The following is a 19,954-nucleotide window of genomic DNA, read 5'->3' on the forward strand; positions in this document are numbered from 1 at the left end:
GTAAGGTGCTACTACAATGCCCCGCGGTCTTAGTACCGCTAGAAGGGACCCTAGCACCTTTGTGAAAATTCTGGGAGCGGTGGCCAACCCGAAAGGAAGGGCCACGAACTGGTAATGCATGTCCAGAAAGGTGAACCTTAGGAACTGATGATGATCTTTGTGGATAGGAATATGTAGGTACGCATCCTTTAGATCCACGGTAGTCATATATTGACCTTCCTGGATCATCGGCAAGATTGTCCGAATGGTTTCCATTTTGAAAGATGGAACTCTGAGGAATTTGTTTAGAATTTTTAGATCCAGGATTGGCCTGAAAGTTCCTTCCTTTTTGGGAACTACAAACAGGTTTGAGTAAAATCCCAGTCCTTGTTCTGCAATTGGAACTGGTTGTATCACTCCCATCTTTAGAAGATCTTCGACACAGCGTAAGAACGCCTGTTTCTTTGTCTGGTCTGAAGACAAACGAGAAATGTGGAACCTTCCCCTTGGAGGAGAGTCATTGAATTCTAGAAGATACCCCTGAGCAACAATTTCTAATGCCCAGGGATTTGGAACGTCTCTTGCCCAAGCCTGAGCAAAGAGAGAAAGTCTGCCCCCTACTAGATCCGGTCCTGGATCGGGGGCTACCCCTTCATGCTGTCTTGGCAGCAGGTGCAGGCTTCTTGGCCTGTTTACCCTTATTCCAGCCCTGCAAGGGTTTCCAGGTTGCTTTAGGCTGGGAAGCGTTACCCTCTTGCTTAGCGGCAGCAGAGGTTGAAGCAGGTCCGCTCCTGAAGTTGTGAAAGGAGCGAAAATTAGCCTTGTTTTTGGCCTTAAACGGTCTATCCTGCGGGAGGGCATGACCCTTCCCCCCAGTGATATCCGCGATAATTTCTTTCAACTCGGGACCAAAAAGGGTCTTTCCCTTGAAAGGAATGTTTAGTAATTTTGTTTTGGACGACACGTCAGCCGACCATGATTTGAGCCAAAGCGCTCTTCGCGCCATAATGGCAAAACCTGAATTTTTCGCCGCTAACTTCGCTAATTGGAAAGCGGCATCAGTGATAAAAGAATTAGCCAGCTTTAAAGCGTGAATTCTATCCATGACTTCGTCATATGAAGTCTCCCTCTGGAGCGACTCCTCCAGCGCCTCAAACCAAAAGGCCGCTGCAGTAGTTACAGGAATAATGCAGGCAATTGGCTGGAGAAGGAAACCTTGCAGAACAAACATTTTCTTCAGCAAACCTTCCATTTTTTTATCCATAGGGTCTTTAAAAGCACAACTGTCTTCTATTGGTATAGTTGTACGCTTAGCAAGTGTTGAAACTGCTCCCTCCACCTTAGGGACCGTCTGCCACGCGTCCCGCCTGGGGTCATTTATGGGGAACATTTTCTTAAAGATAGGGGGGGGAACAAAAGATACACCTGGTCTCTCCCACTCCTTAGTCACAATATACGCCACCCTCTTTGGGATCGGAAACGCATCAGTGTATACAGGGAACTCTAAAAATATGTCCATTTTACACAATTTTTCTGGGACCACCATGGGGTCACAATCATCTAGCGTAGCTAAAACCTCCTTAAGCAGGACGCGGAGGTGTTCCAGCTTAAATTTAAACGCTAATGAATCTGACTCTGCCCGCTGAGAAATTTTTCCTGTGTCAGAAATTTCTCCCTCGGACAGACCATCCCTCACTGCCACTTCAGAGTGTTGTGAGGGTACTACAGATAAATCATCCAAAGCTTCTGATTGCTCATCCTCCGTTCTTAAAACTGAGCTATCACGCTTTTTTGGCAAAACTGGCAGTTTGGATAGAAATGCCGCAAGGCAATTATCCATGACTGCTGCTAATTGTTGTAATGTAATAGGGCACAATGCGCTAGAGGTACTAGGCAACGCTTGCGCGGGTGTAACTGGTGTAGACACATGGGGAGAGGAAGGAGGACTATCCTCATTACCTTCCGTTAAAGAATCATCTTGGGCTACATTTTTAAGTGTCACTGCATGGTCATTAAAATGTTTAGATACCTTAGCACACTTTAAACACAAATGCAATGGGGGTACCGCCATGGCTTTCAAACACATAGAACAAGGTCTATCTGTAGGCTCAGACATGTTAGACAGGCTTAGATAGTACTTAAATACAAAAAAATACACTTTTTGAAAAAACGTTACTGTGCCTTTAAATAATAAAAAGCACCCACTTTTTTACCAAATCTCAAAAAAAACATCCGATCTTTATGAAATTTACACCATATGATCCTAATGCTTTGAAAAGATTGCACACCAAGTTTCAAGCCAATTAACCCCTTATTGCCCAAACCGGAGCAAATTGAAGCTGCCACTGGTTTAACACACTACAGCACGATGCCACAGTCTCTGCTGTGGCCCTACCTTCCTTGGGGATTAGTTTTGGAACGAAAACAAGCCTCCCTGAAGTCCTTCTGCAATCTCTGGACTCTACATGTGAAGCTGCATGAAGCTGACTTGCAAAACAACTGCGCAACTGAGGCGCGAAAATTAGGCCCCCTCCCTCTTCACTCCGGAGTTGTGGGGACTTCCTGAGTCAATTTAGGTGTCTAAAATTATGCCAGGCGTAAAAAAACCCTATAAAGTGTTCCAAACATGATAAACACTTGTGCAAACATCAGATTATATTAAAAAATAATCGATTTTCCCCATAACAGTGTCCACCAGTGATTTAAGCCCTTTTAACTAAGCCATCCTTCTATACTGAGTCTGAGAATATGGCTTACCTTCCCACATGGGGATTTCTGTCAGTCTTCTAGCATTACCAAGTCTTGTTAGAAAAAAAGTGACTGAGCATACCTTAAGCAGTTAAGCCTGCAAACTGTTCCCCCCAACTGAAGTTCTCCGGTACTCAACAGTCCTGTGTGGGAACAGCAATGGATTTTAGTTACAACATGCTAAAATCTTTTTCCTCTCAGCAGAAATCTTCATCACTTTCTGCCTCAGAGTAAATAGTACAAACCGGCACTATTTTAAAATAACAAACTCTTGATTGAAGAAATAAAAACTACAAATCTAACACCACATACTCTTTACCCTCCCGTGGAGATGCTACTTGTTAGAGCGGTAAAGAGAATGACTGGGGGGGCGGAGCCTGAGGGGAGCTATATGGACAGCTCTGCTGTGTGCTCTCTTTGCCACTTCCTGTAGGGATTGAGAATATCCCACAAGTAAGGATGAATCCGTAGACTGGATACACCATGTAAGAGAAATATTTTATTTCAAGATTATAAAATAGCATGTGATTTAAAATAAATGTAGATTTTTCATCTATTATTTAATTTGCTTCATTCTCTTGTTATCCTTTGCTGAAAGGTTTATGTATGTAAGCTCGGGAGCAGCTAATAACCAATGTTGTAGCTGCTTATTGGTGTCTGCATATATACAGTTGTGCTCATAAGTTTACATACCCTGGCAGAATTTACGATTTCTTGGCCATTTTTCAGAAAATATGAATAACACAAAAACATTTCTTTCACTCATGGTTAGTGTTTGGCTGAAGCCATTTATTATCAATCAACTGTGTTTACTCTTTTTAAATCATAATGACAACAGAAACTACCCAAATGACCCTGATCAAAAGTTTGCATAACCTGGTGATTTTGGCCTGATAACATGCACACAAGTTGACACAAAGGGGTTTGAATGGCTATTGAAGGTAACCATTCTCACCTGTGATCTGTTTACTTGTAATTAGTGTGTGTGTATAAAAGGTCAATGAGTTTCTGGACTCCTGACAGACCCTTGCATCTTTCATCCAGTGCTGCACTGACGATTCTGGATTCTGAGTCATGGGGAAAGCAAAAGAATTGTCAAAGGATCTGTGGGAAAAGGTAGTTGAACTGTATAAAACAGGAAAGGGATATAAAAAGATATCCAAGGAATTGAGAATGCAAATCAGCAGTGTTCAAACTCTAATAAAGAAGTGGAAAATGAGGGGTTCTGTTGAAACCAAACCACGGTCAGCTAGACCAACTAAAATTTTAGCCACAACTGTCAGGAAAATTGTTTGGGATGCAAAGACAAACCCACAAATAACTTCAGGTGAAATACAGAACATGTGGTGTGGCTGTTTCAAGATGCACAATAAGGAGGCACTTGAAGAAAGATGGGCTGCATGGTCGAGTTGCCAGAAGAAAGTCATTACTACGCAAATGCCACAAAGTATCCAGCTTACAATACACCAAACAGCACAGAGACAAGCCTCCAACCTTCTGGCACAAAGTCATTTGGAGTGATGAGACCAAAATTGAGCTTTTTGGCCACAACCATAAACGCTACATTTGGAGAGGAGTCAACAACGCCTATGATGAAAGGTACACCATTCCTACTATGAAACACGGAGGTGGATCACTCATGTTTTGGTGATGTGTGAGCTACAAAGGCACAGGAAATTAGGTCAGAATTGATGGCAAGATGAATGCAGTACTGTATGTTATCAAACAGAACGCCTCATTTTCCATTCTTGATTAGAGTTTGAACACTGCTGATTTGCATTCTCAATTCCTTGGATATCTTTTTATATCCCTTTCCTGTTTTATACAGTTCAACTACCTTTTTCCCACAGATCCTTTGACAATTCTTTTTCTTTCCCCATGACTCCGAATTCAGAAATGTCATTGCAGCACTGGATGAAAGATGCAAGGGTCTGTCAGGAGTCCAGAAACTCATTGACCTTTTATACACACACACTAATTACAAGCAAACAGATCACATGTGAGGATAGTTACCTTTAATAGCCATTCAACCCCCTTTGTATCAACTTCTGATCAGGGTCATTTGGCTAGTTTCTGTTGTCATTATGATTTAAAAAGAGTAAACACAGTTGATTGATAATAAATGGCTTCAGCCAAACACTAACCATGAGTGAATGAAAAGTTTTTCTGTTATCATTCATATTCTCTGAAAAATGGCCAAGAAATCATAAATTCTGCCAGGGTATGTAAACTTATGAGCACAACTGTATATATATATATATATATATATATATATATAAATATCCAAAAAAGAGAGCACTCACCAGGACTTATACTTTAAAGCATTTACAGCTTTATTTTAACAAAGTGACGTTTCGAGGATTTTAACCTCGTCCTCAGACTTTACAACAGTGTACATACCTCAATGCTTTTAAACCCTCCACCGACTATCACCGCGATACCGGAAGTCACCCGGCGTCCCGTGCGCAAGACTGCGCATGTCAGAGCGTCGGCATGGCAACCGGCCGCGGTGTACACTAAAAACAAAAATGTGAATACAAATGGTTATAATACAGAGCTGTTCAATTGTTACAATATTCTCAATGCCCTTAACATTCTAACAATATCCATTATAAGAGCTAGATAGTTACAACACTTAACATCCCTACGATGCATGTAGATTATTGTGTCAAATTTACCTAACTATTTCAAAAACTGGGAATTGGTATAGACATGATATTGAGTCAAACCTACCACCACGTATGGCTATACTGGCTATCATAATACAAATTATTGCTAACTTCAGGATAATACTCCCTAGACTTATGGTATCACAGATAGCAGTGCCAATCCAGGTTGGTATTCAACCCTCCGGGCACCAAAGTGCCCAGATTGAAGATCCACCTGGACTCGCACTGCAACAGGAGGATATTGTTAGAATGTTAAGGGCATTGAGAATATTGTAACAATTGAACAGCTCTGTATTATAACCATTTGTATTCACATTTTTGTTTTTAGTGTACACCGCGGCCGGTTGCCATGCCGACGCTCTGACATGCGCAGTCTTGCGCACGGGACGCCGGGTGACTTCCGGTATCGCGGTGATAGTCGGTGGAGGGTTTAAAAGCATTGAGGTATGTACACTGTTGTAAAGTCTGAGGACGAGGTTAAAATCCTCGAAACGTCACTTTGTTAAAATAAAGCTGTAAATGCTTTAAAGTATAAGTCCTGGTGAGTGCTCTCTTTTTTGGATATTTGTGAAGGCACACTGCGGCATTGGATGCACCCTGGGCAGTTGAACAGCGGAGTGAGTGCAGAGTTCATTTGGGATTTTGTGTACTACGGTTTAACTCTGGCACCCTGAACTATCAGATTTCCCTACCTCTGGCTATTCTATTGATTTAAACCGGTATTGGTTTTTTAATACACCATACATGATGGATTACAATATAGAGCCTCTAACTACAGCACTGTGTGAAATGGAGACTCCAGATGAGAACGTTCAAGGCGCTACTACATTCAACTATACAGAAGATGATGCCAATAGAATCCGTTTTGCTACTGTTCCCAATAGGGATTTAAAGGAACAGCCCTCCCACCTATATGCAAAATTATTGAAACTGAAAAAAAGAAAGATCGATTTAACGTTGCACGGAACTTTCCTATCAGATTATCATAGGAAACTCTTTATTCCTAGAGGATTCAGAGTAAAGAACATTCCGACTATAGGCAGGAACAACCCTGCGTTTTGCATTAAGTGGTGCAGCATTTTGAATAAATGCGCTTTAGATTTGATGCTTCTGGTCATTGAAGAAGTGAGAATATTACTGGATAAAGTCGATGTCGAAATACAACAATTTGAATTCACACATATAACGACACTAGAAGCAGATCAAGAAAACAAATGGTTAGAAAAATTAACCAAACAAGTACTGGATTTCGAAACAGAATTGCTAACTTTCAAGAATCGTAAGTGGGATGCTGTAGAATCTGACTACAAAGAGAAAAAGGTCTATAGGTGGTTACTTTCGGCAGAAGAAAGACAGAGGACCTTTGAAATCAGACCTAGGAGACCAAGATTCTACAAACCAAGAAATATGACCACAATAGATTCTTCTGGCAATAGCACTGACTCAGATGGGATAACATCTACCGAAGCATCACAGAGATCATTTGATGGGGGGATTACTACAAGATCAAAAAACTTGGCAGGCATCGGACGCACATCAGGAGAGGGGGTGGTAAGGGGAAGACCACCCAGAGCCAAACGCAGAATGTAATGAATGATATAGTAATCAACCTCAGCTCATACCAGTTGTCAGCATTGGAGATCAAGATACTAAACAAAGGCTTGTCATTTATCCCAACAGCTTTCTACAAACCCTTTGACATGTACATAGATATGCAAAAGTTTGAACGGAACTTAAGATTGAAGGAACATTTTGGCATGGGACTTGGGGATACTACTGGGGATACTACTGAAGAAACTGCTAACATCCACAAATTAAAACCTAAAAGCACCTATGATTGTTCAAGTACAAATCCTAGTATTAAAACATACAGTAGACTACTATTGGATGACACAGATAAAATGTGTACATCGGTCAAACCGGGTTGCAGAAACAACCTAACCAAAGAAGAAAAGAGAACACTGGATAACTTGAGCACAAATAAAGATCTAATTTTTAGGGAGGCCGATAAGGGAGGCGCATTGGTCATAATGGACTATTCTTACTACAAGCAAGAGATACTTTCTCAGCTGACTGATACGGCTACATACAAACAACTGACCTACAACCCTACCATATTGTTCAAGAAACAGATAGATGAAGTTTTGGATCGAGCATTTAGGAATGGATGGTTGACGAAACAAGAAAGGAACTTTATGGAAGTAAAGTTCCCAAGGGTTCCGGCGTTCTATACACTGCCGAAGATCCATAAGCACCCAAATTGCCCACCGGGCAGACCTATCGTGTCCTCCATAGGATCCCTCTTACAACCGTTAGCAGTATTTCTGGATAGTATACTCCAACCATGTGTCCGCAATATGCCTTCGTTTCTGTTGGACTCGATTAGTCTGATTAAAGAGATCAAATCATTCCCAACAATCAAGCAACCCACCTTATTAGCAACATTGGATGTGGTTAGTCTTTATACTTCCATACCACACGAACAGGGGATGATGGCAGTTCGCAAACAATTGAACCGATACCCATACGTGGGACCACCAGTAGAGCTAATCCTGGAATTATTGGATCTCTGCCTCAGCAGAAACTACTTCAAGTTCGAGAAATCGTTCTTTTTGCAACTACAAGGGACGGCGATGGGGTCTAATATGGCCCCATCGTACGCCAATTTATTTATGGCAGAATTTGAAGAACGAGACACGGATCTATTTCTACACCAACACATTAAATATTTCAAACGCTACATAGATGATTTGATCATTCTATGGTCAGGTACGGAGGAAGAATTAGATGATTGGCATAGGATATTAAACAACATTAATCCAAAGCTACAATTTAAGATGACCAAAAGTTCTACATCAGTAGATTTCCTCGACCTGCGAATATCTATGGAAGACGGTGTGTTGGGCACAACCTTGTACAAAAAGGAGACAGATAGGAACTCATTGTTGGAGGCTACTAGCTGTCATCCTCCATCACTTAAGAAGGCTTTACCTATCTCTCAATTTAAGCGGGTTATGCGAAATAACAGCAAACAGAGTAATGCCCAACAACAGCTGATAGAGATGAAAGCACGATTCTTACAGAGGGGCTATCAAGAGAAACAGATTAACCAACACTTCCAGAAATTTACCTCCATGGATCAGGATACAGCTTTAAGAACTGTGCCAAAAGGGGATAAAGAGAGAAGGATGATACTTACGACCACTTACACCTCAGACAAGCAGAACCTACAAAAATTGGTAAAAAAGAACTGGAATATCGTGGAAAGTGATAAAAATCTGCCATTTAGGGGTTCTAGATACCCACAAGTAGGCTTCAGAAGATCACGCTCTCTACGGGACATTCTGGTGAAGGTTGACCCTGTACTGTGCTACGAAAAATCGAACTGGCTACAGACTAAAAAACCTGGATGTTATAAGTGTGCGGGATGCACTACATGTAGTGGTTTGTCTAACGCAAAATTCTTTGTTCATCCAACCACCAATCGCAGATACACGATCCGACATAGAGTAACCTGCACGACGACACATATAGTGTATTTATTACACTGTCCGTGTGGGTTATTCTATGTCGGGAAGACTATCGACGACTTGCGCACCCGTATGGCCAATCATCGTGCAGCCATTCGATTGGCTATAAAAAACAAGGGGTCAGACCAACCCGTGGCACGACATTTTGCGCTGACTGGCCATACGGTTGCTGACCTGAGATATGTGATCATTGATCACATTCCACCCCCAACTAGAGGGGGTGATAGGGATAGACTCCTGTTGCAGTGCGAGTCCAGGTGGATCTTCAATCTGGGCACTTTGGTGCCCGGAGGGTTGAATACCAACCTGGATTGGCACTGCTATCTGTGATACCATAAGTCTAGGGAGTATTATCCTGAAGTTAGCAATAATTTGTATTATGATAGCCAGTATAGCCATACGTGGTGGTAGGTTTGACTCAATATCATGTCTATACCAATTCCCAGTTTTTGAAATAGTTAGGTAAATTTGACACAATAATCTACATGCATCGTAGGGATGTTAAGTGTTGTAACTATCTAGCTCTTATAATGGATATTGTTAGAATGTTAAGGGCATTGAGAATATTGTAACAATTGAACAGCTCTGTATTATAACCATTTGTATTCACATTTTTGTTTTTAGTGTACACCGCGGCCGGTTGCCATGCCGACGCTCTGACATGCGCAGTCTTGCGCACGGGACGCCGGGTGACTTCCGGTATCGCGGTGATAGTCGGTGGAGGGTTTAAAAGCATTGAGGTATGTACACTGTTGTAAAGTCTGAGGACGAGGTTAAAATCCTCGAAACGTCACTTTGTTAAAATAAAGCTGTAAATGCTTTAAAGTATAAGTCCTGGTGAGTGCTCTCTTTTTTGGATATTTGTGAAGGCACACTGCGGCATTGGATGCACCCTGGGCAGTTGAACAGCGGAGTGAGTGCAGAGTTCATTTGGGATTTTATATATATATATATATATATATATATATATATATATATATATATATATATATATATATCAATATTCATTGGCTTAAGCATGTGTTCATTTAGGAACCAGTAGTGCATTGCTACTCACTTAGAAAATGATAACAAAAGAATGAATCACATTTGATAGTAGAAGTAAAATTACAAGTTGTTGAATATTTCATCTTCTACATAAATCATGAAAGGAAATGTTTGTGTTTCATGTCCCTTTAATAACATAATGTGTACCTCTCTTTACCTTGTATCTAAGCATCTTCTGAGAGTCCTATGATCAAATGAAATACCATTTATAATTTATTGATTAGCAAAGAAACACTTTAGAAGTAAAAACAGAGTCAAGTGTGCAATAATGAAAATGTATTTAACTATATTTTTTTAAAGATATGTTTCAAACTTGTTTGAAAGTAAATAATAGTAAGACACCCAAAATAAACATCTTTTGGATGAATGCAATAACAAAATATACCATGAAATAACATATGCACAATATTCTATATTTACAAGATTATTAGCCAAATACTGCATTATGTAATCAGATCTAGCTTGTACTCCCCTAACATCATTTTGCTCTACGGGTGTAAGATTATCATCATATTCATGAACATCAAAGTTAGAAATGTCTACATCTGGCATGGTTAACCCCTTAATGACCACAGCACTTTTCCATTTTCTGTCCGTTTGGGACAAGGCTATTTTTACATTTTTGCGGTGTTTGTGTTTAGCTGTAATTTTCCTCTTGCTCATTTACTGTACCCACACATATTATATACCGTTTTTCTCGCCATTAAATGGACTTTCTAAAGATACCATTATTTTCATCATATCTTATAATTTATTATAAAAAAAATTATAAAATATGAGAAAAAAATGGAAAAAAAAACACTTTTTCTAACTTTGACCCCCAAAATCTGTTACACATCTACAACCACCAAAAAACACCCATGCTAAATATTTTCTAAATTTTGTCCTGAGTTTAGAAATATCCAATGTTTACATGTTCTTTGCTTTTTTTGCAAGTTATAGGGCCATAAATACAAGTAGCATTTTGCTATTTCCAAACCATTTTATTCAAGATTAGCGCTAGTTACATTGGGACACTGATATCTTTCAGGAATCCCTGAATATCCCTTGACATGTATATATTTTTTTTAGAAGACATCCCAAAGTATTGATCTAGGCCAATTTTGGTATTTTTCATGCCACCATTTCACCGCCAAATGCGATCAAATACAAAAAATCGTTCACTTTTTCACAAACTTTCGGTTTCTCACAGAAATTATTTACAAACAGCTTGTGCAATTATGGCATAAATGGTTGTAATTTTTTCTCTGGGATCCCCTTTGTTCAGAAATAGCAGACATATATGGCTTTGGCATTGCTTTTTGGTAATTAGAAGGCCACTAAATGCCGCTGCGCACCACACGTGTATTATGCCCAGCAGTGCAGGGGTTAATTAGGGAGCTTGTAGGGAGCTTGTAGGGTTAATTTTAGCTTTAGTGTAGTGTAGCAGACAACCCAAAGTATTGATCTAGGCCCATTTTGGTATATTGCATGCCACCATTTTACCTCCAAATGCGATCAAATATAAAAAAAAACTTTGAATTTTTCACAATTTTAGGTTTCTCACTGAAATGATTTACAAACAGCTTGTGCAATTATGGCACAAATGGTTGTAAATGCTTCTCTGGGATCCCCTTTGTTCAGAAATGGCAGACATATATGACTTTGGCGTTGCTTTCTGGTAATTAGAAGGCCGCTAAATGCTGCTGCGCATCACACGTGTATTATGGCTAGCAGTGAAGGGGTTAATTAGGTAGTTTGTAGGGAGCTTGCAGGGTTAATTTTAGCTTTAGTGTAGAGATCAGCCTCCCAGCTGACACATCAGACCCCCTGATCCCTCCCAAACAGCTCCCTTCCCTCCCCCACCCCACAATTGTCCCCGCCATCTTAAGTACTGGCAGAAAGTCTGCCAGTACTAAAATAAAAAAAAAAATATTTTTATTTTTTATTTTTTTAAGCATATTTACATATGCTGTGGTGTAGCATCCCCCCTTAGACCCCAACCTCCCTGATCCCCCCCAAAACAGCTCTCTAATCCTCCCCATCTGCCTTATTGGGGGCCATCTTGGGTACTGGCAGCTGTCTGCCAGTACCCATTTTGCAAAATAAATTTTTTTTTGTTTTTATTTTTATTTTCTGTAGTGTAGCTTCCCCCCCCCCCACAGACCAACCCCCACCACCTGCCTGATCTATTTTTTTCCAACTTTTTTACCCCTTTTCTGCCAATTTTACTGCTACTTTTTCTGTAGTGCAGCAGTTCCCACCCGATCCCTCCCCGTGCATGCGCCCGCCCCCACCGTCCCGTGCAAGCGCGCGCGCCCATGCGCGCCCCCGGGCATCCCCGCCCCCGATCCCGCCCCCCTCAGCATCATCCAGGGCCATCGATGGCCGCCACCCGCCTCCCACACCGGCTCCCACACACCAACGAACCTAGCCATTAATATCCGGTGCAGAGAGGGCCACAGAGTGGCTCTCTCTGCATCGGATGGCTAAAAATGGTTATAGCAGGATGCCTCGATATCGAGGCATCACTGCAATAACCGGAAAGCAGCTGGAAGCGAGCAGGATCGCTTCCAGCTGCTTTCCACACCGAGGACGTGCAGGGTACGTCCTCAGGCGTTAACTGCCTTTTTTTTGAGGACGTACCCTGCACGTCCTCGGTCGTTAAGGGGTTAAGGCAATATTATGAAGCATGCAACATATCAAGAAAATAAGTGACACTTTTTTGAGGGCGTATTGAAGTACTCCACCAGAACTGTCCAAACATCTAAATCTGCTCTTCAGCACCCCAAATGTTCGCTCTATGACGCATTGGGTTGATATGTGTGCCTGATTATAGCACACTTGCCCATCAGTTGTTGGATTATTCACAGGTGTGAAAAGCCATGGGAGACAAGAATAGCCTGAGTCTCCTGTGTGCAAGAAATAGACCATTGATTTTAGCAATATGAATGAAATAATACTAGAATATACATAAATTAATATTTATAAGAGACATTTAACTAGTTGAATTCCCTCTGGCATTTGTCCATCCTGAAAGCGATCATAGATATAAGAATTCCTCAGGATAAAGGAGTCGTGAATGGAACCTGAGAATCCAGAGCGGACGCTCATGGTCCTTAAATTTGCATCACAGATCACCTGTATATTAAGAGAGTGATTCTGTTTCTGGTCCCAATATGGCTCCTCTCTTCCCTTTGGAGGCTGCACAGATATATGGGTGCAATCAATTGCATCCAATATGTTTGGCATCCTGGCAATCAAGTAGAATTTTAATTTCAGCTGATGCCAATCCTCTGCTGTTTGGGGGAAATGCAGATAATGCATTAGCTTTTGGTGCAAGGTATTTAGAACTACATTTAAATGCCTGGATAATGTTGCCTGACTCATTCCAACAGCTAGACTGGTTACTGCTTGAAAATATCCTGTTGCCAGGAAATAGGGTACAGACAGGAGTTTGACCAACCCAGGGATTGCCCTTGTCCTCGATGTGATTGGTTCTAGGGAGTCTTTTATTTACTGATAGAGTCTCTCTATCGAACCCCTATTTATCCTGAATCTACGGATAACTTACCTATAACTCAGGGCATGTAGTCCAATTCTAGGTAAAAATACCATGGGTACTCTCCTGCGTCTTTCCTGATGCTCAGCTAGGTACAATAACCTTGCCGTGCGTCGTTGTAGGATCGCACACGCAAACAAATTTAGCATCTCCATCTCAGAAACCAAACTGCAAATAACTGAACCATTCTGTTGTTAGCCACTCCCTTTTATAATGCATTAACAGCCCTTTCCATAGACAAGAATTAAAGTAATTATTTCTGCGTCACAAATTTTAATTCAAGTATAGATACAGATTAGTGCGTCATGGAAAGAGTAAAAAGTTATTTGTTATAAATTTTGTAAATTTAGAATATGAATTTTATATATATTTATATTTATATATTTATTTATTTATATATATTTAAATTTTGATTATTATAGAGGAGGTAACTCATCGTATGGAACTACCTCAAATATCTATATCCTCTCAAGGTATGAAAATATTTTTGTATTAGAGCTAAACCTTTCTTTTTTAAGACTCCCATTGATTTTTATAGCATTTTATATATATTTATATTTATATATTTATTTATTTATATATATATTTCAATTTTGATTATTATAGACGAGGTGACTCATTGTATGGAGCCACCTCCAACATCTATATCCTATCAATGTAAGAAAATATTTTTGTATTTGAGGAAAAGCTTTCTGTTTTCAGACTCCAATTGAATTCTATGGCATTCGAGGCCTTAAAGGTGGCAGTTTGAACGATAGGTACGCTGCGTCGGATTAGAAGCGAGCGTACCAGTTGAATGTTTGATAAATTGTCAACATGTTTAAATAGAGTCAAATGTGAAGTCAAATCATCAGTATTCCGCACCAATAACGCACGCATCGATCTGTGTCGGATTGATCTTGCCAGAGCGTATATTACGTTGAACATTGTTAACTATGGCGGATCAGATTCTCATCGAATATGATGCGGAATTCCAGTGTATTCTCAGTTGAAGCATTGATAAATCGGCTCCATAGTGTAGTGTTTTTTACATTAGTGGCAGCAGCCATCTTGTCTGTTTTTGGTTATTTTGTTATAGTTTATTTTTTAATTTTTCTATTTGATTAAAAGCTATGTTTTCTTAGCATTTGCCTAACATCCAATTGCAGATTTTTTCTTATGGTTCAGAATATGTTTATCTGATAAATAACGTTCCTGCTGCACAACTCCGGGCACAATTACAGTAATTATATGGCATTACTGATCAAGATTATCCGAAGAGATCATATAGTTTCTACATATCTACCCCTATTTTTTTTCTTCTTATTACTGTTTCAGCGGCATATACACAAGGCACTCACAGTATATTTGTGTATGCCACTGGAAAACAGTAATACATTTTATAAAAAGCATTGTTGCTAATGGAAGTATATTGAAAAAAATATTCTAATTAAAATTTAAATGCACCCGTAATCACTTCAATTTTAACCTTTCAATATGTTTAAAAAAACATAAACTTACACATCAATAACATTGAATAACCATTTTGCTATTAGCAACACAACAATAAGTTAACCCTTGACTGCCTGTCTCCGTATTTGTACAATTCTTATTCTGTATATTATCGGTCCTTCCTATTAATTAAAGGTAAATGTATTTATTCTATTTCATATTGACTTCAGACATACCTTTTAAACAATTCCAGGTGTACAACAGCAGGCGCGATTTTCTGGACCACATCTGCTATGAAATTAAACTTGTATCTTAGGCTGTCAGGGTAGCGAGAACCTAAAACACAAAACAATAAAACATTTAAAAGGATTATTATTATTTGTATAGTGTTGCATCTTCACTGGTTTCAATTATCTGCAACTTGTTCAAAAAACCTGTGAAAAGATCAACTTTTTTTCATTTTGGTATGCTATTAGTTGGTCTATGACAGTGATATAGAACCTTGGCACTCCAGATGTTTCAAAACTAAATTTAAAGCATCATGGGAAATGTAGTTCTGAAACAAATGGAGTGCCAAGGTTTGCCATCACTGGTCTATGATAACCACATTTGAAGTAGTCCCCAATATGCAAGTTGTTGAGAAATATTTTCTCTAAATAAATATTTTGTTTATAGAAACTCACTATCTATAACTGCATCACCATGTACTCAGTTATGTATTCCAAGTCAAGGATATTAATGATACTTAAAGGGACATAAAACCCATTTGTTTTCTTTCATGATTCAAATAGAGCATACAATTTTACACAACTTTTCAATTTACTTCTATAATTAATTTTGCCTAGTTCTCTTACTATCCTTTTTTGAAGGAACCGCAATGCACTACTAGAAGCTAGCGAAACAGATTGGTAAACCGATGGCAACATGCAAATATGTAAAGCCATCAATCAATAACTAGCTCCCAGCTCCTGAGCCTACCTAGGTTTGCTTTTCAACAATGGATACTGAAGAGAACTATACAAATTATATAACTTGTATGTTCTATCTAAATCATGAAATTAAAATATTGGGTTTCATGTCCCTTTAAAGTTTTGTAGAGGGCTCCTCTACAAGAATAAAATGTAATCAAATTGTGTTATGTGTAGCTCACTAGGTCAGTATCGTGAATGGACATTTTTGAGTTTAATGTCCCTTTAAGGAGCAGCGGTCTTAAGACCGCTGCTTCTTAACTTATGTTTCAGGGGAACCTGAAACTACGGGCGTAGATTGCAGCATCTGCTGCTTGATAAATCTACCCCATTGCATCATTTTAGACAAAGCTCCAGATAAAGATTTTAAAATAATTAAAAATAATTAATAAATATATATGTTTGGTGCGACCAACTGTGAAGGCACCTCACTTTTGAACTATTAAGCCCCTACCTGGGTTGAAACAATATGCTGTAGTCTCTGAACTGTACATTGAATACCATGCTGTAATGCTGTTGATTTACAAAAAAAAAATAAAAAAAAAATATATATGTTTGGTCTTAGCTGAATAAGAGAATGCCAATCAATGAATTTTCAAATTCTATCATTAGAAAGCTACAGGTTTTTGTTTAAAAAGAGTCATTACAAAAAGGGGCTAAAAAATCTCTGTACTTTGGGCAAGTTTTTCTCTGAAATTCAAAATATCCAATGTGTTAATTATAGGAGGACTTCAAAATGGTTCACAAGACACCTTTTTATAGGTTTAAATTAAACTCAGAGAGATATGAGAATAGACACTCAAAGAGAGAGACAAAATGGTTTAGAGATCTTAAACTTAACAACATATGGAGAATCAAAAATCCAGATAGTAAAGGCTTCACTTATATCTCAAAAGCGCATTAAGACCTACTCTAGGATTGACCTACTGTAAAAAAAATTAAACTGTTTTTGGGAAAAAACTGTATAATTAAGTAAATGAAGCCAAAATAAAGCATATTGCTATCTCAGACCATGCAACCTTTTAGGGGCCTATCTATCAAGCTATGGAGCTTGATGTCCCGTGTTTCTGGCGAGCCTTCAGGATTGCCAGAAACACCAGTTATGAAGCAGCGGTCTACAGACCGCTGCTCCATAACCTGTCCGCCTGCTCTGAGGAGGCGGACAGACATCTTGGGAAATCAACCCAATCAAATTAGATCGGATTGATTGACACCCCCTGCTAGCTGCGAATCTGCGTATGCTGTCGGCATTTATCGATGGTCAGCGATGTGCAGGGGACATGATACGCTACTTCGTATCATGTCCGCTCACACATTGTTAAATATGCCCCTTAGTCTGACTTTGTTTAACAGATAATCTATTAGGGGATAATTAGAGAGCACAGTTCTAACAAAGAAAAGTGTTGCAAACTAAAAACTGTGGCGCTAATGCAGCTTAATATAAACTATGTGGCTATTTATATTCGATATAATATTAATATTAGTGATGACAAGAGACTGATAATGGTATGACAAGGAATTAATATTGAATAATAATGGTATTATTGATATTAGGAGAGTTAGGATTAAGATTAAAAATCATTTAATAAACGCCTCATAAAACACACTCATATAGTATGTGAAAACAACACACTTCAAAAAAAATGCGCACTTCAAATCAAAAATCAAAACACATATTAAAACACATAAAACATTTCATGATTAAAACAAAAACAAAAGTGCAAACAAAAGGGAATCTTATCAAAGAAACCCTGTTACGATTCGCTCAGTAAAGTGCAGTAAACTGAAAGCACTCTGTGAGTTCCAAGTTTGTCCCGTATAGTCAAAGAAACAGATTCCTCACAGTCTTTTAACAGTTTATGTCAAAGCAAACAAATAGACTCCTTTCAATCTCTAGATAGAGCATTGCACGGTAAGATGTTTCCTATGTAAGGGAAAGGAGAGACAAGCAAAGAAATATTCAAAATTAAGGCGTTCTTCAAAGCAGCAGTCTGTTCAAAACAGCAGTCTGTGTGGTTAAGTGCAAAAATGGATGCAAAGCAAATCTCCTTTGGCAAAACCAGAGCCGGCAACTTCAATGTTCTGTTTGGCGTCTGGGTTTCAGGAGCACTGCAGATTCATGTACGGATCCTCAGATGGATCAATATTAGAGCTATACAGAGCTACAGAATTTAGCAATCCTAAATTCTGTAGACTATAACAAAATGTGTGAGGACATTTTGGGAGATGCTTTAACTTACAGTAAGATACCAAAAAAATCTTACATTACAATTCAATTTACAACTTAAAAATATTTTAGAGAAAGCAAGCGAAGAGGGAATACTTAATAAAAAAGAAAATTAATACCTTCTGCTAAAAACTCCCAATATTTAATTATTGTATTGCATTCCGAATATACACAAATCATTGACTTCACCTCCAGGAAGGACGATAGGGTAAGAGATAAACTCAGTCCCCTCCAATCTCTGAATATATTGATGTTTACTTGCAGAAGTATGTAAAGAATTTAGCTTACTTCTTAAAAGATTCTACGGAAGTGTTAAAATTGCTAAGAAATATCAAATGGGAAGATAACTATTAGTTTGATACCTGTGACGTAGCTTCATTATATACGCACATTTTACAAAAAATGGATTAGAAGCAGTACAACATGTTTTAGTTAAAGATGATACTATAAAGCCATTACAAAAATTGTTTATATTAGAAAGCATACATTTTATATTAATCCACAACTATTTTAGCTATATTAAGGAATTTTTTATTTAGAATTGTGGAACAGCAATGTAGACCAGATTTGCCCCAAGTTATGCAAACCTCTTCTTGGGTTTATGGAAGAAAGAATTCTTGTCATCTAGCATACTTGTGGCATATCTGGTTCTATACAGGCGCTATATCGATGATATAGTAATGATCTGGAAGGGCAGCCATTCGGAATTTGAAAAATTTATATCAGAGATGAATAATAACCCCAAAAAATTAAAATTCACTAGTGAAATCAGTAATGAAAAAATATTTTTGGGGGGATTTAGAAATCTATAATAGAAATAAAATTATTAACACTAGAATGCATTTTAAAACCGTTGATGCAAACAATTATATACATCAAACTAGCTGCCACAACCAAAAGTGGAAAGGGACAACTATTACGTATTCGCAAGATTTGCAGTGGTGATACAAATTACGATACGCAAGCTGAAATTCTAAAGTATACATTTATAGCTAGAGGATACAAAGATACAGAAATTATAGCAATTAAAGAAGAAATAAAAACAAGAGATAGGAAAGAGCTACTGACAAGAAAGAATGCAACACAAAAAATAAGGGATAGCAAAGAGCTCTTTATCCCCTTCATTACTAAGTACAGCCAAAACAATTACTTAATAGAAAAAAATTATAAGAAAACATTGATCAGTCAAAAAAAAGCAATGAAAGGATAGGGGAATTTCTGCCAAAATACCCCAATATAATCTATAAAAATAAAAAATAAAAAATAAAGTCTATTCTTGCCCCTACAGAAATTAAGAAAAAAAGCAATAGGGACTTAGATCTTATGGGTGAAGTGATTAATGGTTTCTTCCCGTGCCTTACTTTCAAGGCCTGTAAACATGCAGAGAAGAAGAAAGAAATAAAGTCTAATATTACAGGAAAAAGGTATAAAATTAAACAACAAATTAGATGTTCAGACAAAAATGTTGTCTACCTCCTAGAATGCAAGTGTGGCCTACAGTACATAGGGGAATCAGAAAGGTCCCTTAGAGATCGTATCAGAGAACACATCCTGTCAATTGAGAACGATGACCAGAAAAGAAATAAAGAACACCCTGTTCCAAAACACTTTTTAAACTGTAACAAAGCAAAATACTAATGGCTAGATTTAGAGTTTTGTTGGTAAAGACCCACGTAGCTAACGCTGATTTTTTTCCCAGCGCACCCTTAAGACAACGCTGGTATTTAGAGTTGTCTGAGGGGCTGCGTTAGCCTCAGAAAAGGGTGCGTTGAGCCTAATTTAGCTCCACATCAACCCTCAATACCAGCGTTGCT

At 38.7% G+C, this 19,954-nt stretch overlaps 1 protein-coding gene across 1 annotated transcript in view; it reads right to left on the reverse strand.

The window, feature by feature from the left end:
- Positions 1–19,954, reverse strand: part of HTRA4 (HtrA serine peptidase 4) — a 311,700-nt gene that overhangs the window by 196,750 nt on the left and 94,996 nt on the right. The window contains exon 2 of the mRNA XM_053718083.1: positions 15,182–15,281. Within this exon, the coding sequence (XP_053574058.1) occupies positions 15,182–15,281 (100 nt within the window). The remainder of the gene's footprint in view (positions 1–15,181; positions 15,282–19,954) is intronic.

Source organism: Bombina bombina, chromosome 6, assembly GCF_027579735.1.
Source record: "Bombina bombina isolate aBomBom1 chromosome 6, aBomBom1.pri, whole genome shotgun sequence".
NCBI classification, from domain to species: Eukaryota; Metazoa; Chordata; class Amphibia; order Anura; family Bombinatoridae; genus Bombina; species Bombina bombina.